Raw genomic sequence first — 22,998 nt, forward strand, 5'->3', positions numbered from 1 at the left:
CAAGTTCTTAACCGGAGGTTGGCACACTATGGCCCAGGGCCAAATGCAGGCCATCGCCTGTTTCTGTAAAGTTTCATGGGCACACAGCCATCCCATGCATTTCAGTATTGCCTATGTTGTCTGCTACAACGGCAGAGTTAGCTGGGCAGATCATGTGGCACACAGGGCTGGAAATATTTACTGTCTGGCTCTACAGAAAACGTTTACCAGCCTCTGCTTGTAACACTACGCTGTACTGCCTCTTTCATTTTACTTGGTTTCTGAAAGAAGAACTTAAAATAGAGGGGGGAACTGGGGAGAAAGAACTCACTCAGATTGAGCCTTACTGTGTGCCGGGAAAGGTGCTGGTTAATTGCTTAAGTTTACTGAGGAATAAGAAAAAACAGACATGCTGGAAAAATAAATTTTGAACAGTCTTTTCAATACCTCTTTAAAAAAGAGCTGGATATATGTGGTTCTAAATATACAAACACATATATATGCATTTGCATATATAGTAATAATATAATAACATTGACATGTATCTGATAAATATACTAGACATTAACATATTATATATACAACAGATGCATATTATAAATTTTACCTGTTTCTTCAACTGGAAAGTTTTCTTTTAAAACTGTGGAATGTTGGGAATTCCCTGGTGGTCCAGTGGTTAGGACTCCACGCTCTCACTGCTGAGGGCCTGGGTTCAGTTCCTGGTCAGGTAACTAAGATCCCACAAGCGCACGGCAAGGCCAAAAGTATAAATGAATAAAACTATGGAATGTCTTCCCTGGGAAACTTTTGAAGCAGAAATTTGGGATTTGTAGTCTGAAGCCTGCTGTAGCCAGAGAACTATTTATCTGTCAAAGTTTCTCTAAGCAGCGTTTTACTACTTGTCTTACGATTGGTTCCTTGGTCTTAAATCGTTCTTCTCTGGAGATGCTGCTTTACTTTTATAAGTTTAAAGGTAAATTTGGTGCATGATTACAGTCTGGTGGGTGTTATTTGAGCACGTCATAACCTTTAAAACAACTTTCATTCTGAGTACATAGTGATGCTTATGCTAAAGTCTCAATAAGCATACTGTCCAGGAAATTTTATTGTTTGCAAGTGTCAGAAAACCAACTAAAACTAGCCTAGGCAAAAAAAAAAAAAAAAAGCTTATGTAACTGAAAAGGCCAAAAGCTGCAGCTTAGGCCCAGCTGGATCCAGGCGCCCAAATCATGGTCAGGAATCTGTCTCTTTCTTCCCTGTGAGCTTCACAATCTCAGACAGACTCTTGCCTCACCTGTAGGAAAGTGGCCACCAGCAGCCCCAGCACCCTACAAACTAGCAGTTCCAGGGAAAGAGCCAGCATCTTCATTGGCGTGGCTTGGATCATGTGGCTTCCCCTGAACCAATCACTGAGGCCAGGGTCAAGGAATGCTCTGATTGGCCAGGCCTGGGTTAGGGTCAGAGTTATATGGACTCAGGATTGTCAGGGAAAGGGTGTCTCTCCCGCAAAAAATTAAGGTGCCCATCCAGAAGATGGAAAAAATGGATGCGGGGTAGGCAAAAACAAAGAAGATGTCCATGACATTAGGAAGCATTCCTCTTGCCTAAGTGGAACCTTCCTAACGGGATTTGCCACTAGGGATTTGGGGGAGGAAAATGACGAATAATCCACTTTTCCATTGGAAAAGTCCCAGACCAGTCTCCAAGGAAGCAGAGTAGCTCCTTTCTCTCCTCTGGTGAACAGGTGTGATGAGAAGCTCAGAGTCGGGGCCTTAGTTGTGCATCCCCAAGAAGGGTGGCGTTTCCACGTTCCTGGGACCTCTGAATAGGGCCCGTTCTTGAGGAGGATGTGACTTTACTGTAGCCGGGGTTGAGGAGCTAGCTGGCAACTGAGTGAATGACCAGAGAGCACAGTGCCCTTCAGAACAAAAGCTCTTTCTGGTCAAGCTTTGTCATCTCCTACCTGACGTTGTAGGATTTCCTCTACCCTGTGCTCTTACAAGTCCCGTGGGGACCTACTGATGTGACGAGAAGTCCTGAGGCTGGGTGTTTTATATCAAAGGCGATTTCCCGAGACCAGTGAAGTGGAGGGCACGGGGCAGCAGACAGCCTCAGTCTCGGCATTCGCAGCAAAAACTCACACAAAAGGACCCCTGAGGCTGTGTTGTCACCAGATGTCTAGAGACGATGCAGACGACATCGGGGGAGGTGGAGACGGGAGCGCGGGCTGAACCCTTAGCATCCTGCTGAGACAGAACCCAGACCCGGCCAGGAACCAGGCCTCTTCCTGCTTCCTCTGGCAGACCACATCCTTTGCTACCAAACCAGAACCACATTGCCCCTTCTCTTAACTTAGTTGATGATCATTCATTCATTCATTCATTCCGTCTCTCAATCTGGCAAGACCGAATTGAAGTAGGCCAAGTCTAGGGGTAGCAAAAGCTATTTGCAAAAATCCGGCTGTTTTCTCATTAGATTCTATTTCCCATTTTATGGACTGACCAGGAAGCTGATTAGAACTTGAAAGGAAAGGAAAAACCGTAAGATTGAAGATTTACAAGAAAATGGGAAAATTAGATGCACCAGATCTCCTTTAACACAGCTGGGAAAAACCCAAACGAATGACTTTTCTGAACAGCTCAAAGGGACCTAATTCTTTTAAGTTCCAAAACCTAAAAATAATGTATAACTTGGCAGTTCTGTGTTCTAAATGTATAATCCTGATTTCTCACACTGAAACCCCATACATAATTTACCCTTTTCTTGGGGACTTAGAATTATTACCCCTCTCTGGGTTACGGTGACACCCCGGGAGCTGTTGAGATAAAGGCCATTTGTCCTGGCACCAAGTAGCCCCCTCTCCTGGCTTCTGAGATCTACTGGCCATGTTTTATAGTCTCCATTCTGTCTTTCCAGGTCCATGGCTGTGGTCAGTGTGTCTGCTCCCCACCGTCACCCCTACCCCCCAGGCCCTCCCAGACCGTGGGAATTAAGCTCCACATCTACGTGTGTGAAATTCTTCTGTAAGGAAGACGGTCTCTTCTCCCTCCTTTATGTATTTACTCACTAATGTATCTATGTCAGTATGGACTCATGTATACTTATTTTACACTTTGAGTTATAATCCAATACTCATTATCTATTTCATCGCTCAAATTCTTCCAGCCTTGGCCACTGGGAGCTCTCTCAGGTTGGTTGCTGTGTCCTTGAGCATCTCCCCACCTTTTTGTTTTGGGCACTTCCTTACTGCTGTTTCTGCTGTTACAAGGGGCGCCAGGCTTAGCATGTATTTTCCCCATCCCAGCCCCAGAATCAAAGTCCTTTTTATTTACACTCCGTTTGCCAACTGTTCAGCTCAGTCAGCGAGCTGAGTACCAGGCACTCTGCTGGGTGCCAGCACAGCCAGCGATTGGCTGGTAAATATTTAATGACCAGCTCTCTGGGAAAAGTAAAGTACATGCATGCATAGCATAAGGTTTACTGATATAAAGAATGTGTAGCACAGTCTTTCCATATAACAAGAAATACAGTACTCTTTCTTGTAAATTCTATATAGCCAGCTGAGTCTCACAGAATGCTTTCATTGACTTTAGCTGGACTCTTGTATCCATAGCCAATTTCTCATTGCAGTTGACGAGTGAGAGCGTTCCCAACCTGAGCACTGGTGGATATTTTTGGATATTTTGGATTTATGAATAATACAAGTGAAAAAAGAAAGACGTTAGAACTTCACATGTTCATCAGTGACATGAGTGACTTTTTTGCTGCATCAGATGATAATTTTCAAATACTGGAAGAACGTTTCCTCAATTTTTTGTTCTATTCATAACATAATGGCTAAGGCACAACGTGCTTTTGTATAATCTGCACTGTTAACATTTTCTCCATTACCGTCTTAAGTCTAGGCAATCAACGAAACAAACAAACAAACAAAAATCAAGCTCTACACGAACCACCATTATTAAACCTATTTATAAAAGTTTTTAAAAATCAAGCCCTGATTTATAGCATTTCCTGATTTCTATGGTGTAATACTCCCTCCACGGTCAATTTCAAGCTCCCAATGACACATCCCTGAATACAGAGATGGAAAGAGAGGTGTGGTAACACATCACTATGTAGCATTTCCAACAGACACATATAGTAGAGTGAAATAACCTCAAGAGCATAGGTAATAATAAAATAGAGTAAAATAATTAGGAAGGGGTGAGTTTTAAGTTTGTATCACCTTTGTTTCTGATATAATTTAATTGTAAATTTATGTAAGTTAATTCTTATTAATGGCTGTGTTTATCTACCAGTTGGCAAAATTCCTGGACATTTAACAGTCGGTTCTCGTGGGCGGGTACCAGCTGGCCCCAGCACTCCTCTGGTACAGCAGTGAACATACCACAGGTCTTCCCAGATGGAGGCTGGGGTCCTCTGAGCTGCTTCCAGGGCGTGGCATGTACCAGATGAATTACACTTCCATAAGACAGTTGTCAGTGTTCCTAGAAAATCCCGTTTCTAAGTAGCCCATGCGATGTCTTGTGGTTTTTCACACCATCTAATGCTCATTTCCTTTTTTTAACTCGGAAAATATCCTATCATTCACTAACCAATCATCTAAGATCCGTTTGTGAGTATGGAAAGCAGGTAATAAATCATGACTTCGAGTAACCTAGAAGTCCTAAGAGCACAGGTATTGGAGTCAAATAGTGTCACCACTTCCTGGCTGTGAGACCTTGGGCAAGTCATTTAACCTCTCTGAGCTTCAGTTTCTTAATCCACACAATGAGGGGTAAAATGCCTCCTCCAAGATTATTCTGGAGATCAGATGAGACCACATGCGTTAAGTGCCCAGCACAGTCTGTGGAACATCTGTGGCTTCTCTACACAGTGGCTCATAGCCATTGTATTGTCCACAATTACTTACAAATGGCAGAGCACATAACAAGCTCTCCAAGGGCAAGGTCTAAGTTTCCACCTTCTATGCAGGCTCCAGGGCTTCCTGGCAGAATTCATGTGTACTATAGGCACTCGGTGTGCAAACTACCTTGAATTTTTTTTAGGGTCTCCCATTCAACCTACACTCTTTACAGGGTTAGAAGCAGATATTGGAGAAATAACACAAAGAACAAGTAGATAATTTGAAAAAAAATGGATAGTGATTTCTTGAGTAAATCATTGACCCGTGTTTATTAAAGCTAATATAAATTCAGCCGTGGATGTGGTCATGGTTAATCCAGGTGGTTGACAACCTGCTATTTTAAAGGTAGTATGGAAAAGAAATCAGGAGTATAACATATGCTACCTCAAAAACAAAACAAAACACCCAACCATGGCAACATACCATATGGTCAGAGAACAGGCACAAAGAAAGAGAAAAGGCATTAGCATGTATTGTTAAACTAAAGTTTCTAAAAACAGACTTGGGGACTTCCCCAGTGACACAGTGGATAAGAATCCACCTGCCAATGCAGGGGACACAGGTTCAAGCCCTGGTCCGGGAAGATCCCACATGTCGCGGAGCAACTAAGCCCGTGCGCCACAACTACTGAGCCTGCGCTCTAGAGCCCACGTGCCGCAACTGCTGAGCCTGTGTGCCCCAGCTACTGCAGCCCACGCACCTAGAGCCCACACTCCGAAACAAGAGAAGCCACCGCAAGGAGAAGCCCGTGCACCACAACGAAGAGTAGCCCCCGCTCGCCGCAACTAAAGAAAGGCTGCACGTAGCAACAAAAAACCAACGCAGCCAAAAATAAATAAAATTAAATCTAAAATAAATAAATAATAAAAACAGACTTGTTGATAACTGACCTTGACCCCATGCTTCCTGTACAGACCGGAGCTGGCTTTTAACGTGAGTCTTTTTCTTATGTTTGCTTTTCTCCCTGCCTGTTTCGTTGTAGTTACCAGCAGCAATTTCTGAGAAAACCTTGACCTTCCCTGTGATAGAGCAAGCCGGCAAACTAGAGAAAACCAACTTTAACCCTCCAACTAAAGCTACCCTCAACCAGCACGCTTCAGAGAAAAAAAAAAACCAAAACTTTATTTTTTAATTTTTAAACCCGAAGAGCTTGGAGTCTCTGCTACATTTACACATCTTTGGCTCCTTCCCCCGAGGGGCCCTATCGTTCGGGCTCTGTGTGCTGCAAGCGACAGAAACCAGCTCTAGCCGGCCTCAGGGATGGAGCACTTCAGGGTAGCACCCCAGCCAAGGCTCAAAACCAGCTTCCTTATTTTCCCCACCATGTTCACAGCAGCATAGTTACAATAGCCAAGAGGTAGAAACCACCCAAGTGCCCATGACGCTTAATCGATAAACAAAATACACTCTAAACTGTATGATGGAATATTATTTAGCCTTAAAAATGAAGGAAATTTTGACATGTTACAACATGGATGAACCTTGAGGACATTATGCTAAGTGAAATACGCCAGTCACAAAAAGACAAGTACCATGTGATTTCACTTATTTGAGGTACTTGGTACTTAGAGTAGTCAAATTCATAGAGACAGAATGTTGGTCACCACGGGCTGGGTGGCGGAGGGAATGGGGAGTTGTTGTCTAATGGTAATAGGGTTTACGTTTTTGTTTTTGTTTTTGTTTTTTATGTATATATATATTTTTTTTCACACACACACACACTGTATTTTCTTTTTACAAGAGATAAATAGACTGACACCAAGCATTGTACATGGATGACCACAACAAAAGCAACAATGATTGCAATTACCAAACATGAAACACACTCATACTATGTCATAATATTGACATTCAGTCCAGTAATCCTCCACTGCAACAGCTCCTTTACTTTGCAGTGAAAATTGATTTGTATATTCTTTGCCTCTGAGTCCTTGTGGGATTTTTTTTTTTTTTAATTCAGACAGAAAGTCACAAAAATTATACTCATCCTCATCAGTTCACTCAGTCCCATGTAATTAATTTTTTTTTCATCTTGATCTTTTGTTAGCACTTTTATGAGTTCATCAGTTTTTCATTAGAGTTCTGAAAATGCGTATTCATTCAGTTCAGCAGTACAGTCAGTTACCAGAAACCTGTACTTGTCAGAGTCTTTTCCATGAATTTCCTGAAGATGAAACCCTTTTATAGGAACATATTTGCAAAATCATCAGAGTACACCCAGAACTGTCTGTAAATGACAAAAGACTTAAAAATGACCACGGTTAAAGATTTGATGAAAGTTCATAATAATGCAGTTGACAAGAAAATTAGTTATTTCTGAGATATACATTTTAAAGTAATAACTAGGATGATTACTTATAACATTATACCAGAACATATAAGATTTTTAGAAATTTCATGTAATGTCTGAAACATTTATATTAACATATTTCCATACATATTTCCATACAAATACAAATATAAGATTTTTAGAAATTTCATGTAATGTCTGAAACATTTATATTAACATATTTCCATGCAAATAACCCAATGAAAGTTTAGTATTAGTTGTTTTGTTTGTTTTTTTATACTGCAGGTTCTTATTAGGCATCAATTTTATACACATCAGTGTATACATGTCAATCCCAATCGCCCAATTCAGCACACCACCATCCCCACCCCACCGCAGTTTTCCCCCCTTGGTGTCCATATGTCCATTCTCTACATCTGTGTCTCAACTTCTGCCCTGCAAACTGGCTCATCTCTACCATTTTTCTAGGTTCCACATACATGCATTAATATACGATATTTGTTTTTCTCTTTCTGACTTACTTCACTCTGTATGACAGTCTCTAGATCCATCCACGTCTCAACAAATGACTCAATTTCGTTCCTTTTTATGGCTGAGTAATATTCCATTGTATATATGTACCACAATTCTTTATCCATTCGTCTGTTGATGGGCATTTAGGTTGCTTCCATGACCTGGCTATTGTAAATAGTGCCGCAATGAACATTCGGGTGCATGTGTCTTTTTGAATTACGGTTTTCTCTGGGTATATGCCCAGTAGTGGGATTGCTGGGTCATATGGTAATTCTATTTTTAGTTTTTTAAGGAACCTCCATATTGTTCTCCATAGTGGCTGTATCAATTTACATTCCCACCAACAGTGCAAGAGGGTTCCCTTTTCTCCACACCCTCTCCAGCATTTGTTGTTTGTAGATTTTCTGATGATGCCCATTCTAACAGGGGTGAGGTGATACCTCATTGTAGTTTTGATTTGCATTCCTCTAATAATTAGTGACGTTGAGCATCTTTTCATGTGCTTCGTGGCCGTCTGGATGTCTTCTTTGGAGAAATGTCTATTTAGGTCTTCTGCCCATTTTTGGATTGGGGTGTTTGTTTCTTTAATATTGAGCTGAATGAGCTGTTTATATATTTTGGAGATTAATCCTTTGTCCGTTGATTCGTTTGCAAATATTTTCTCCCATTCCGAGGGTTGTCTTTTCGTCTTGTTTATGGTTTCCTTTGCTGTGCAAAAGCTTTGAAGTTTCATTAGGTCCCACTTGTTTATTTTTGTTTTTATTTCCATTACTCTAGGAGGTGGATCAAAAAAGATCTTGCTGTGATTTATGTCAAAGAGTGTTCTTCCTATGTTTTCCTCTAAGAGTTTTATAGTGTCCAGTCTTATATTTAGGTCTCTAATCCATTTTGAGTTTATTTTTGTGTATGGTGTTAGGGAGTATTCTAATTTCATTCTTTGACATGTAGCTGTCCAGTTTTCCCAGCACCACTTATTGAAGAGACTGTCTTTTCTCCATTGTATATCTTTGCCTCCTTTGTCATAGATTAGTTGACCATAGGTGCGTGGGTTAATCTCTGGGCTTTCTATCTTGTTCCATTGATCTATGTTTCTGTTTTTGTGCCAGTACCATATTGTCTTGATTACTGTAGCTTTGTAGTAGAGTCTGAAGTCAGGGAGTCTGATTCCTCCAGCTCCATTTTTTTGCCTCAAGACTGCTTTGGCTATTCGGGGTCTTTTGTGTCTCCATACAAATTTTAAGATGATTTGTTCTAGCTCCGTAAAAAATGCCATTGGTAATTTGATAGGGATTGCATTGAATCTGTAGATTGCTTTGGGTAGTATACTCATTTTCACAATGTTGATTCTTCCAATCCAAGAACATGGTATATCTCTCCATCTGTTGGTATCATCTTTAATTTCTTTCATCAGTGTCTTATAGTTTTCTGCATACAGGTCCTTTGTCTCCCTAGGTAGGTTTATTCCTAGGTATTTTATTCTTTTTGTTGCAATGGTAAATGGGAGTGTTTCCATAATTTCTCTTTCAGATTTTTCATCATTAGTGTATAGGAATGCAAGAGATTTCTGTGCATTAATTTTGTATCCTGCAGCTTTACCATATTCATTAATTAGCTCTAGCAGTTTCCTGGTGGCAGTTTTAGGATTCTCTATGTATAGTATCATGTCATCCGCAAACAGTGCCAGTTTTACTTCTTCTTTTCCAATTTGTATTCCTTTTATTTCTTTTTCTTCTCTGATTGCCATGGCTAGGACTTCCAGAACTATGTTGAATAATAGTGGTGAGAGTGGACATCCTTGTGTTGTTCCTGATCTTAGAGGAAATGCTTTCAGTTTTTCACCATTGAGAATGATGTTTGCTGTGGGTTTGTCATATATGGCCTTTATTATGTTGAGGTAGGTTCCCTCTATGCCCACTTTCTGGAGAGTTTTTATCAGAAATGGGTGTTGAATTTTGTCAAAAGCTTTTTCTGCATCTATTGAGATGATCATATGGTTTTTATTCTTCAATTTGTTAATATGGTGTATCACATTGATTGATTTGCGTATATTGAAGAATCCTTGCATCCCTGGGATAAATCCCACTTGATCGTGGTGTATGATCCTTTTAATGTGTTGTTGGATTCTGTTTGCTAGTATTTTGTTGAGGATTTTTGCATCTATATTCATCAGTGATATTGGTCTGTAATTTTCTTTTTTTGTAGTGTCTTTGTCTGGTTTTGGTATCAGGGTGACGGTGGCCTCATAGAATGAGTTTGGGAGTGTTCCTTCCTCTGCAATCTTTTGGAAGAGTTTGAGAAGGATGGGTGTTAGCTCTTCTCTAAGTGTTTGATAGAATTCACCTGTGAAGCCATCTGGTCCTGGACTTTTGTTTGTTGGAAGATTTTTAATCACAGTTTCAATTTCATTACTTGTGATTGGTCTGTTCATATTTTCTGTTTCTTCCTGGTTCAGTCTTGGAAGGTTATACCTTTCTAAGAATTTGTCCATTTCTTCCAGGTTGTCCATTTTATTGGCATAAAGTTGCTTGTAGTAGTCTCTTAGGATGCTTTGTATTTCTGCGGTGTCTGTTGTAACTTCTCCTTTTTCATTTCTGATTTTATTGATTTGAGTCCTCTCCCTCTTTTTCTTGATGAGTCTGGCTAATGGCTTATCAATTTTGTTTATCTTCTCAAAGAACCAACTTTTAGTTTTATTGATCTTTGCTATTGTTTTCTTTGTTTCTATTTCATCTATTTCTGCTCTGATCTTTATGATTTCTTTCCTTCTGCTAACTTTGGGTTTTGTTTGTTCTTCTTTCTCTAGTTTCTTTAGGTGTAAGGTTAGATTGTTTACTTGAGATTTTTCTTGTTTCTTGAGGTAGGCTTGTATAGCTATAAACTTCCCTCTTAGAACCGCTTTTGCTGCATCCCATAGGTTTTGGGTCGTCGTGTTTCCATTGTCATTTGTCTCTAGGTATTTTTTTATTTCCTCTTTGATTTCTTCAGTGATCTCTTGGTTATTTAGTAACGTATTGTTCAGCCTCCATGTGTTTGTCTTTCTTACGTTTTTTTCCCTGTAATTCATTTCTAATCTCATAGCGTTGTGGTCAGAAAAGATGCTTGATATGATTTCAATTTTCTTAAATTTACTGAGGCTTGATTTGTGACCCAAGATGTGATCTATCCTGGAGAATGTTCCGTGCGCACTTGAGAAGAACGTGTAATCTGCTGTTTTTGGATGGAATGTCCTATATATATCAATTAAATCTATCTGGTCTATTCTGTCATTTAAAGCTTCTGTTTCCTTATTTATTTTCATTTTGGATGATCTGTCCATTGGTGTAAGTGAAGTGTTAAAGTCCCCCACTATTATTGTGTTACTGTCGATTTCCTCTTTTATAGCTGTTAGCAGTTGCCTTATGTATTGAGGTGCTCCTATGTTGGGTGCGTATATATTTATAATTGTTATATCTTCTTCTTGGATTGATCCCTGGATCATTATGTAGTGTCCTTCCTTGTCTCTTGTAACATTCTTTATTTTAAAGTCTATTTTATCTGATATGAGTATAGCTACTCCAGCTTTCTTTTGATTTCCATTTGCATGGAATATCTTTTTCCATCCCCTCACTTTCAGTCTGTATGTGTCCCTAGGTCTAAAGTGGGTCTCTTGTAGACAGCATATATATGGGTCTTGTTTTTGTATCCATTCAGCCAGTCTATGTCTTTTGGTTGGGGCATTTAATCCATTCACGTTTAAGGTAATTATCGATATGTATGTTCCTATGACCATTTTCTTAATTGTTTTGGGTTTGTTTTTGTAGGTCCTTTTCTTCTCTTGTGTTTCCCACTTAGAGAAGTTCCTTTAGCATTTGTTGTAGAGCTGGTTTGGTGGTGCTGAATTCTCTTAGCTTTTGCTTGTCTGTAAAGCTTTTGATTTCTCCATCAAATCTAAATGAGATCCTTGCCGGGTAGAGTAATCTTGGTTGTAGGTTCTTCCCTTTCATCACTTTAAGTATATCATGCCACTCCCTTCTGGCTTGCAGAGTTTCTGCTGAGAGATCAGCTGTTAACCTTATGGGAGTTCCCTTGTATGTTATTTGTCGTTTTTCCCTTGCTGCTTTCAATAATTTTTCTTTGTCTTTAATTTTTGCCACGTTGATTACTATGTGTCTCGGCGTGTTTCTCCTTGGGTTTATTCTGTATGGGACTCTCTGCGCTTCCTGGACTTGGGTGGCTATTTCCTTTCCCATGTTAGGGAAGTTTTCGACTATAATCTCTTCAAATATTTTCTCTGGTCCTTTCTCTCTCTCTTCTCCTTCTGGGACCCCTATCATGCGAATGTTGTTGCGTTTAATGTTGTCCCAGAGGTCTCTTAGGCTGTCTTCATTTCTTTTCATTCTTTTTTCTTTAGTCTGTTCCGCAGCAGTGAATTCCACCATTCTGTCTTCCAGGTCACTTATCCGTTCTTCTGCCTCAGTTATTCTGCTATTGATTCCTTCTAGCGTAGTTTTCATTTCAGTTATTGTATTGGTCATCTCTGTTTGTTTGTTCTTTAATTCTTCTAGGTCTTTGTTAATCATTTCTTGCATCTTCTCAATCTTTGCCTCCATTCTTATTCCGAGGTCCTGGATCATCTTCACTATCATTATTCTGAATTCTTTTTCTGGAAGGTTGCCTATCTCCACTTCATTTGGTTGTTTTTCTGGGGTTTTTTCTTGTTCCTTCATCTGGTACGTAGCCCTCTGCCTTTTCATCTTCTCTATCTTTCTGTAACTGTGGTTTTTGGTCCACAGGCTGCAGGATTGTAGTTTTTCCTGCTTCTGCTCTCTGCCCTCTGGTGGTTGAGGCTATCTAAGAGGCTCGATGGGAGGCTCTGGTGGTGGGTAGAGCTGACTGTTGCTGTGGCGGTCAGAGCTCAGTAAAACCTTAATCCACTTGACTGTTGATGGGTGAGGCTGGGTTCCCTCCCTGTTGCTGTGGCGGTCAGAGCTCAGTAAAACCTTAATCCACTTGACTGTTGATGGGTGAGGCTGGGCTCCCTCCCTGTTGGTTGTTTTGCCTGAGGCAACCCAACACTGGAGCCTACCCGTGCTCTTTGGTGGGGTTAATGGCCGACTCTGGGAGGGCTCACGCCAAGGAGAACTTCCCAGAACCTCTGCTGCCAGTGTCCTTCTCCCCACAGTGAAACAGAGCCACCCCCCGCCTCTGCAGGAGACCCCCCAACACCAGCAGGTAGGTCTGGTTCAGTCTCCCCCAGGGTCACTGCTCCTTCCCCTGGGTCCCGATGCACACATTACTTTGTGTGTGTCCTCCAAGAGTGGGGTCTCTGTTTCCCCCAGTCCTGTCAAAGTCCTGCAATCAATTCCCACTAGGCTTCAAAGTCTGATTCTCTAGGAATTCCTCCTCCCGTTGCCGGACCCCCAGGTTGGGAAGCCTGATGTGGGGCTCAGAACCTTCACTCCAGTGGGTGGACTTCTGTGGTATAAGTGTTCGCCAGTCTGTGAGTCACCCACCCAGCAGTTATGGGATTTGATTTTACTCTGATTGCCCCCCTCCTACCGTCTCACTGTGGCTTCTCCTCTGTCCTTGGATGTGGGGTATCCTCCTTGGTGAATTCCAGGGTCATCCTGTCAATGATTGTCCAGCAGCCAGTTGTGATTCTGGTGCTCTCGCAAGAGGGAGTGAGAGCACGTCCTTCTACTCCGCCATCTTGGTTAATCCTCCTTCAGGGTTTACGTTTTGCAAGACGAAAAAGTTCTGGAGATCCATCTCACAGTAATGTGAATATACTTAACACCACTGAACTATATACTTTAAAATAGCTACGATGACAAATTTTATGTTGCAGGTTATTTACCACAATTTGAAAAATAAATAAACAGCTTCCCTCTCTCCATGTCTGGGCTCCACTCCCTCATGCTGGCTGCATTCTGAAGTCCCACCAGGTCACTCCAGATCCTGGTGTCCAGCCAAGTCCTCTTGGGTCTCCTTGGCTCTGATTGGATCACTTGCCCCACCGCTGAACCAATCAATATGGCCAGGGAGTGTGATTGGCTGATTGCTTAGCCCCACCCACAGCAATGGGCCGACAGATTGGCAGGGAGATTCCTGGAATTTCCAGAAGAGTCGGGTGGGTTGTGGCCTGTCCACTACAGCAGTGGACCACTTGAGGCATGAGATATGACCACTCCCTTTAGCACCCTGGCAGTTAGTGGGCAGTGAGGCACATCTACCTGAGCATCCCAGCGCAAAAGGGAATTCCTCCACACTACCCGTGGTCTCTAGATTTGTTTTCTAGCAGGCGGGGGTAAAACATATTCAAATTTCCCCCTTCCCACCTTCAGCCCTTTCATTTGATAAATCTTTATTAAATCGATGAGGAAAGGTTATAGGAATGATTGAGGCAAGACAGCCCCAGAGGAGAGGACGGGAAGGGATAGGACGGATGGAGAAGTTAGTGCAAGGCAGGAGCAGGACACCTCAGCTTCTGAAAGGAGAGAAAGGAAGAAAGCTTAGGTGGAGACTGAGGTGCCCACAGTGGAGAGAAATTCGAATCTTCACATAAGGTAACAGAGTTCTGGAACACTGCCAAGTCCGTTCCTGAAACAGGTTTCAACGGGGCCAGTGTCATCATAAATGCTGGGCCAGGTGTCGCCAGGCAATTGGAGTTTGATTTTCCCGAACAGTATTCTCCCTGACTCCAAAAAAGTCTTCAGGGGAATTCACCGGATTCTTGACTTGGCTGGGAAAGACTGTAGCTAAAAGACTGGTTTGGGAACCTGAGTGAGTGGAGGACCTTCCTCTTGAATGCAATCCAGCTGGAGCTATAGGAAGTTCTGTCTGCCAGTGCTCCTATTTCGGAAGCATTCTGTCCTGTTTCTCATTATGTGTCTCCAGTCTGCAGAAAGAGAAACGTGACCCGCCACAGGCGGCAAACCTTTGAACTTAGCTTCTTACTTGAAAAGTGTGTTTTTTTCTGCCAAGAGACTGGGGGCGGGAGAGGGGGGGCAGAGAAGGGAGAGAGAGAGAGAGAGAGAGGGAAAGAGCTTTCCAGACCCCAGTCCCACCACCCTCTCCACCACCACCTGAGCTTGGTGAATTCCTTAACCTCTCCAAGCCTCATTTGTAAACTAGGAAAGGAGAGCTCCTCCCCTGCAGGGTTATTGTGAGAAATAGGTGAGTAATTACAGTAAATGGTAGCATACACGATGTCACAGCTTAACCACTAGGCATGGGGAGGGACGGCCACGACAGCATTAACCAAGACAAAGCCAGGTGTCAGCACCTCTCAGTATTTGCTTCTCCCGGTTTAGATGGCTTTTGATGTGCTCTGTTGAAAGTAGCTACAGACATCTTCCCCTGGGTCAGATGAAAAAGGGTTCCCTCGATAGATATTTATGGAGTGTCTGCCAAGAATCAGATATGGCAGATGTTGAGGATCACAGGTTAATGAGCCAGTTGGGGTGCCTTCCCCCCCAGAGCTCTCGGCTTCGGGGAACAGATGGAGTAGGAGTGCCAGAGAGACGCGCAGTGTGGATGTGTGTGTCCTGGAGAGCTGGGCTTGAATCTCGGAGATGTGTTCATTCATTCTTTCAACCAATATTTAAGGACCTACTCTGTATGTGCCAAGGGTTTATTCTAGGAGCTGAGGATACGGTGGTGAGCAAGATAGACAAAAAGCCCTCCCCCTCTCAGAGGTGGCATTCTACCAGCTCAGCAGCTCTCTACCAAACCTGTGATCCTGCGAAAGTCACTAGGTCTTGCTCAGCCTCGGGCTCATCACAGAGCATCAGGGGTATTAAATGAGGTAACGCATGCGAATCTCTTGACTGGGTGCCTGGCACGAAGGCTGCACCCAATACATGGTGGTGCGATAATGTGCAAGGTGACCCATGGTGGGGACCACCATCCCAAATTTGGAGAGAGTCTGGGAGGGCTTCCTGGGAGAAGTGACTTACACGCTGAAATCTAGGGCAGCAATTATGTCGCCGGGACAGAAGGGTGAAGACCACCCCAGCTGCTCGTAACCTCCCCTGACCCTCTTGTCTGCCCCTGCAGGTCTCCTTCCCGTGGGTGAGGGACCCAGCACCTTGGCCAAGGCCACAGCCACCTCGGGCCACCCAGCAACCGAACCAGTCACCCTCACCACCACAGACCCCCTTCCACCCGGGCATCTGGCCAGTGCCAGTGCAGAGGAGCTGGTCCCAGGGGTTCCCCGGGCCCCGCATGGTCCCACCTGCCTCCCACAAGCGGCCCGTGAGTGCCAGCGGGAAGATGTTCTCCTTCGTGGTGGACAGAGCTGCCCACAGGGTTCCCATCATCAAGCAAGGTACTCATGGGCACATCCATGGCGGCTTAGGGGATGGGCTTTTGGCTGGGAGGATGGGTCTCGGGTTTTGCTTTCCCTTTTTTTTTTTTTTAATTTTTATTGAGGTACAGTTGATTTACAGTGTTGTGTTAGTTTCAGGTATGCAGCAAACTGAATCTGTTAAACATATACATGTATCCACTCTTTTTTAGATTCTTTTCCCATATAGGCCATTACAGAGTATTGAGTAGAGTTCCCTGTGCTATCCAGTAGGTCCTTATTAGTTATCTATTTTATATATAGTATTGTGTATGTCAATCCCTCTCTTCCAATTTATCCCTCCCCCCTCTTATTCCCGGGAACCATAAGTTTATTTTCTACATCTGTAACTCTATCTCTGTTTTGTAGATAAGTTCATTTGTACCTTTTTTTAGATTCCACATATAAGCGATATCGTGTGATATTTGTCTTTCTCTGGCTTTTGCTTATGTTCTCTGATTCTAAAGCAGAACATAATCAATTGTGAAAAAATTGGGGTAAGCAGAAAGTTAGAAAAGAGTAAAAGATAAGCTGTCACCCTTATCACCGGAATTCTCTCTGTTGACTTTTTGGCACAAACTCCTCCAAGACTGTGCTCTGCCCATCTGCACACGTCAGTACCTCTGTGGTGTGTGTGTGTGTGTGTGTGTGTACGTATATATGAATATATATGAATGTGTATCAGAATCTAAATTTATATACTTTGACTCAGATGTACAGACATATTAGTAACTGAAATCCCTCTTGCCTTAGGAGGTTTTTAAATATTTTATTACCATTTTACAGGTTAGAGGAGACTGAGGCTTATGGAGAAAATTGCTTCTCCGGAGGTGATATATTCAATCTAATCTAATCTAACGCTTTTCAGTCAAATTTAAGGCTGGTTATCTCAGTGACTGTCACTCACAGCCTGGTCACTTTGGGGACACATAGCCATCAGGGTTTCCTTCTCCCCCCCGCCCCCCAAGAAGGCCTCATGGCATTTGGGGAGGAGACTTCCTGTCTGTCACCATCCTCTCGGCCTTGCCAGCCTCACTGGCAGAGTAGCTGGGTCGACTTAGTCCCTGGCATGATTCCCAGGTTTCTTCTGTGGCCACTGGTGTGAAGGTCCCATTCTCTGTTTTCTGCGTCCCAGCCCCAGACCCCTCTGAGTCCCCAGGTCTCTCGATGCCTCCACACCCTCCCCTGGTCTCACTCAGCACCACTCACCTAGTCACCTCCCTCAGCCATTCAAATAATAGTTATTATTCTGAAATATACAGACTAAGGAGCAAATGAGAGGTATCTCTACAGTTTACTTCATCATCATCATCATCATCATCATCATCGTCTAAGGAACGCTCATGTACCTACCACCCAAGTTAAGAAATTACTCAGCCATTTCCCCCAGCATTTTAATGTGAAAACTTTCAAACATACAGCAAAGCAAAAAGAATTTTACAGAGAACAGCTCTCCTCCCAATTCTACCACTACCACTTTGCTGTACTCTTTATTACATTTCTGTCTACCCATCCTTCTTGCCCTGCATTAATCCATCTTATTTTTTGATGCATTTCAAAATAAATAGCACACGTCTGTAGTCCTCCCCCTAAATGTTTTAGCACATATACCATTAACTAGAATTCAACATTTTTTGTCTCTTTCATGTAAAATTAACACGCAATGTGTATTAGTTATCATGATTGCATAACAAATTCTCCCCAAACTTAGCAGCCTAAAACAAAAATCAAACATGTGCTATCATCTATACGGTTCCTGTGGGTCAGGAATTTGGGAGCAGCTTAGCAGGACGGCTGTGGCTCAGGGTCCCTCGTAAGGCTGCAGTCATCTGAAGGCTTTGACCTGGGCCGGAGGATCCGCTTCCAAGACGGCGTGCTCACATAGGCGTCAGCAGGAGGCCCCGGTTCCTCACCACATGGGCCTCCCCAGAGAGTGGCTCGAGTGTTCTCATGACACGGCAGCTTCTCCTCCTGAGCAAGTGATCCTGGAGAGCAAGATGGAATTGCAGCATCTCTTGTGACTAAGCCTCAGAAGCCTCTGTCATTGCTGCAATATCCTACTGGTTACACAGGGCGTCACCCTCCAGTGTGAGAGAAGACTACACACGGGCCTGAAGACCAGGAGGCAGGGATTATCAGCAGTCATCTTGGAGGCTGGCTACCACAGCCTGCCCTCGGGTCCTCAACGATTCTCGCTCCTCCTCCTCTCTCCCGAGGTGCCCCAAAATCTCACCCCATTAACAGCATCAGTTCAAATTCCAGAATCTCATCTAAATCAAGTCCAGGTACAGATGGGGCTCATGGGTGTAGTTCCTTAAGTTCAACTCATCAAGTACTACTTCCAGAAATCTGAAGACCTATGAACAAAGTGTCTGTCCCTTACCCACCCAGCATATGTTGGCGGGACAGACATAGCATAACTGCTACATACACTCCTCTTGTTCCAAAAGAAGAAAAACAGGAAACACACAGGAGTCACTGGCCCAAAGCAATTCTGAAATCCAGCCGGGAAAATACTGGCAGTTCCTTGATTGGGCTTCAGTCCAACTCTTGCCCAGAAATGACTTTCCAGGGCTCTTGGCTCTGCCCCCTGGTCCCTGAGTTCCGCCTTCTGAGTCGTCCTACCTTTCCTATGAAAGGTATCACATGTATGCGGCTGCATAGTTTTATAGCCTGCTTCCTGCCTGTAGAAGCTTGGGGGTCCAGACGCTTCTTTTACTTTTGTGGGTCTCTATCAGTCTGAGTTGGCAGTGCTTCTTATTGGGGTTCATCCTATTAGGCAAAACCCACGCCCACAGATTTTTTTGACACAAGCCCTTCCACCATGGGCTTCTGCAAAGACTGACGAAGGACAGAAGCTTCTTAGAAGCCCAGTTCTTTGACCGAAGGGTTCTCTTGGACACTGCCCTGGATCTGTATTCTTAAGAAAGGATTTTACAGCCACACCCTCAGCTTCTTCTCTAGACCGTGTTTTCTTGAGAGCGCCCTTGATTTGATCTCTGCCCAGAACCTGTTTCTTGCATTTCATTTGCCACCTGGAGAGGCAGGGAATTTTCAAGCCCAGAGCATTGCCCTGGTTTAACAGCCCTTCCTTTAGCTGTCTCTCCCCCTCACATTTCACTATAAGTAGCAAGAAGTAACCAGGCAGCATCTTCCAAGACTGTGTCTGGGACTCTCTTTAGCTTGACCACTCAACCTCATCACGAACATTTTCTACCTTCCTCATGACCACAGGCAGCGTGTTATGAAACCTTCTGCCACCACCTCACAAGGACCCCTTAACCCCAGTAACATTTTCCTCACTTTCCTGGAAAGCTTCCCTCACTGCCTCCTCAAAGGCCGTCGGGCTTCTACTAAGACGATTCAGGCTTTCTCAAAGACTCTTGGCAAAAGTCCTCCAGCTTCTGGCCGCTGTTCCATCCCAAACCACTCCACCTTTTAGGATTTTTGTTAAATTTTGCACCACTCCTGGTGTCAAAACCTGTATTTGCTACTTATTGCTGCATAACAAATTACTGCAGGATGTAATGGCCTAAAACAACAGTAAACATTTATTATCTCATAGTTTCTCTGAGTCAGGAATTTGGGAATGGCTTAGCTGGGTGATTCCTGCTCAGGATTTTTCATGAGGTTGCAGTAATGGTGTTGGCTGGGGCTCTGGTCATCTGGAGGTTTGCCTGGGGCTGGAGGACCCATCTCTAGCATGGTTCACTCACATGGCTTTTGGTAAGAGGCCTCGGTTCTTCACTAAGTGGACCTCTCCATAAGTTGCTTGAGTATCCTCATGACATGGCTGCCGGCTCCTCCAGACAAGTGGTCCTAGAGAGTGAGGCAGAAGCTGCAATGTCTTTTATGATCTAACCTCAGGAATCAAACTCTGTCATTTCTGCAATATCCTTGGTTACATAGATAAGCTTTGTTATTGACTGAATTGCATTCCCCCAAAATTCATATGCTGAGGCCTCAATCCCAATATCGCAGAATGTGACTATATTTAGAGATAGTGTATTTAAATAGATGAGTAAGTTAAAATGAGATGATTGGGTGGGCCCTAATCCAAGGGCTGGTGTCCTTGTAAGAAGAGAGAGAGAGACGCCAGGGATGCACGTGCACAGAGAAAAGGCCATGTGAGGACACAGCAGGAAGGCGGCCGTCTGCAAGCCAAGGAGAGAGGCCTAACCCTGCCCACACCTTGATCTTGGACTTCCAGCCTCCAGAACTGTGAGAAAATGAATTTCTTTTGTTAAGACCTCCTGTGGTGTTTTGTTATGGCAGCCCAAGCTAACTAATATAAAGTCCATCCAGTATTGGAGAGGATGATGCAAGGGTCTGAATACCAGGAGACAAGAATCAGTGGGGCCATCTTGGAGACTGGCTACCACACCGTGAAAGGTGTAGATCTTGAGTGTGCTCATTGAGTTTTGACGGTCGTGTACACCTATGTAACCTGAATTCCTATCAAGATATAGAACATTACCATCACCCCAGAAAGTTCCCTCATGTCCCTCCCCAGTCAATTCCCAGCCCCAGGCCCCAGAGGCAACCACTCTTCTGAATTCTTTTCCCGCCATGGATTAGATATTCCTGTTCTAGAATCTCAAGTACACAGAACCATGTAGTACATGTTCCTTTGTGGAAGGCTTTTTTCACTCAGCGTAGTATTTCTGAGATTCATTCATTTTGTTGTACGGATCATGTTCTGTTTTATGAACATATATACAGGGTTTTTTGGGTATTTGTTTAATGCATCCTTTGGACACATGGCACATGGGCTGTTTCTTTTCTTTTCTTTTTTTCACTCCGCCATTTAAATTTTTCCACTGTAATCACCAGTTTCTCCAGCGCCATGTTGAACTTGGGGCTTCTCTAAAGGACTTGCATTCCCCCTGGAGAAATGAAGGATGAGTCATATGGCTTAGAGGCCCTCACATCTACCTGGGCTCTATCTCCTCAGCCTCCCAGCCAGGTCTCATGTTTCCGAACTTTTGCCCTCGTTCCCCTGACTCTCTCCCCATCCTCAGAAAAGGACTTTCATCTTCCTGTGTGATGGGGAGTTCCTTTCTGTCTGGGCCTCTCTACTCCACGCTTTGGAGAAAACTCTGTGCTCCAGTCCTCCATGCTGACTCTTGACAGAAAACACCTATTTTTGAGGGTTCCGAGAAAGCTCTTTCCTCTCTTAGCAAAGCTGGGCTCTTCACATTAATTGGTTTACTGTTAGACTGTCACCTTGCTTTAGACTTGAAAAATTCTATTTGAAAACCTAAAGCCAAGGACTTATTTATTGCAGGTCAGGTCAGGGTTTCTCAATCTTGGCACAGTGACACGTGGGGCCAGATAACCCCTTGTTGTGGGATCTGTCCTGTCCACTGTAGAATATTTAGAGCATCCCTGACTCCTACCCACTAGAGATACCAGTAGCAACACCACCACCACCACCCCCTAACTGTGGTACTCAAAAATGTCTCCAGACAAAAATCAAAACGTCATTTTGCCTGGGGGCAAAATCACCCTGTTCTAGTTAATACTCATCCTTCCTTTTCCACAAGGCAATAAAACATCAGCTCCAAGGCCAAGTCTTAATGGCAAGAGCTCATGGGAGGTGGGGAAGAATTACTGAGAAAAGAAAATATGTGGAGTGATTTATTAAAATAGCATCTTGATTCATATATATATATATCTTTTCCCAATAATGAGATCATATGAACCTAACATAGGTAACCTCCTTTTTTTTTTTTTTTTTTTTGGCCATGCCGCTCAGCTTGCGGGATCTTTGTTCCCCAGCCGGGGATGGAACCTGTGCCCCCTGCAGTGGAAGCACAGAATCCTAACCACTGGCCTGCCAAGGAATTCCCTACCTGATTTTTAAAATTCAATAATATATCATAAACATCTTCCCACTTCAATACATTGACTGCATAGTGGTTAAAAGCATAGGCTGTGAATCCAACAAACCTAGGTTCATCCCTTGACTCTACCACTTACCAGCTGTGTGTCCTTGAGCAGGTGACTTGACATCTTTGTGCTTCATATCGCTCACGTATAAAATGGAGATGGGAATAATAATGCCTGTCTCACTGGGTTGTTATGAAGACAAAATCGGATCCTGCCTGTAAGTGCTGAGCACGGCGCCTGGTGCATAGCGAACATTCAGTAAATGTTAAAATTTAAAAATTAAGTTATTACCTAACCATGATTGTTATTTAACTTTTATTTACAACTTACAATGTGTAGCAGTGTCTTAAAGACACAGTTAAGGTGCACACATACTGCCCCTGCTGCAGACTGGTGGTTATTGGAGAGCACCAGGACAGCTGGGGGTTGTTAAAATATTAAAGTAACTCCCCTGCCGTTTGGCCAACAGCTCATGCCCGAAAATTCTTAAAGTGCCTGTGTCCCCGTATCCGCCATCCCACCGCCCCAGCCCTCCCGACCCTCCCTGGGGGTTCTCCCCACTGGGATCTCCGAATGATCCAGCAGCTAGAGTTAAGCTGGTTTGGTCATACATGGCCCTTAGGTTCTTTTTGATAAATAACAGTAGCCGGTAAAGAAGTTTGGGGCGGGTGAGGGGTAACTGCTCCAGCACCTCCCTGCCTGGGTGTAAGGAAAGCGAGTCTCAGGGCAAATTCTAGCCCCACAAAGACTTTCAGTAAACACACCTTCCCCAGTAAAGGGACCCCATCGATCAGCCTGTTCTGTAGGTTTGATGAAGTCCCCCCTCCGGCCATCATCTTGCAGGGAAGGGTCCCTCAAGACAGCCACGACAGGGTCGCAGAGGCAGCCGGAGTCGCCCCTAGAGATGGCATCAGATGCCAGAGCTCTAAGCTGAGACTGGACAGGGGCCCAGTTAGGGTCAGACCCCAGGGCCCTGCCTGGGGACACAGGCCAGGAAGTACCTTCCTCCATTTGACCAGTGGGAGCCGATTTCTAGCATTCAGCATACTAGGTAAGAGGCCACCCTTTTACCAATAAGAACCCATTTCT

General features: G+C 43.7%; 1 protein-coding gene across 6 annotated transcripts in view; it reads left to right on the plus strand.

Annotated features, from left to right (window-relative positions):
- The window catches only part of FHAD1 (forkhead associated phosphopeptide binding domain 1), a 150,152-nt gene that overhangs the window by 32,254 nt on the left and 94,900 nt on the right, over window positions 1-22,998 (plus strand). For all 6 annotated transcript variants that reach the window (XR_011073460.1, XM_068538936.1, XM_068538940.1 and 3 more), the window contains exon 4: window positions 15,729-15,999. Coding sequence is in view for 5 of the 6 variants with exons in the window: in XM_068538936.1 (XP_068395037.1) it covers window positions 15,729-15,999 (271 nt within the window). In the remaining variant the exon portion in view is untranslated. The remainder of the gene's footprint in view (window positions 1-15,728; window positions 16,000-22,998) is intronic.

The sequence above is a fragment of the Eschrichtius robustus genome, chromosome 3, assembly GCF_028021215.1.
Source record: "Eschrichtius robustus isolate mEscRob2 chromosome 3, mEscRob2.pri, whole genome shotgun sequence".
NCBI classification, from domain to species: domain Eukaryota; kingdom Metazoa; phylum Chordata; class Mammalia; order Artiodactyla; family Eschrichtiidae; genus Eschrichtius; species Eschrichtius robustus.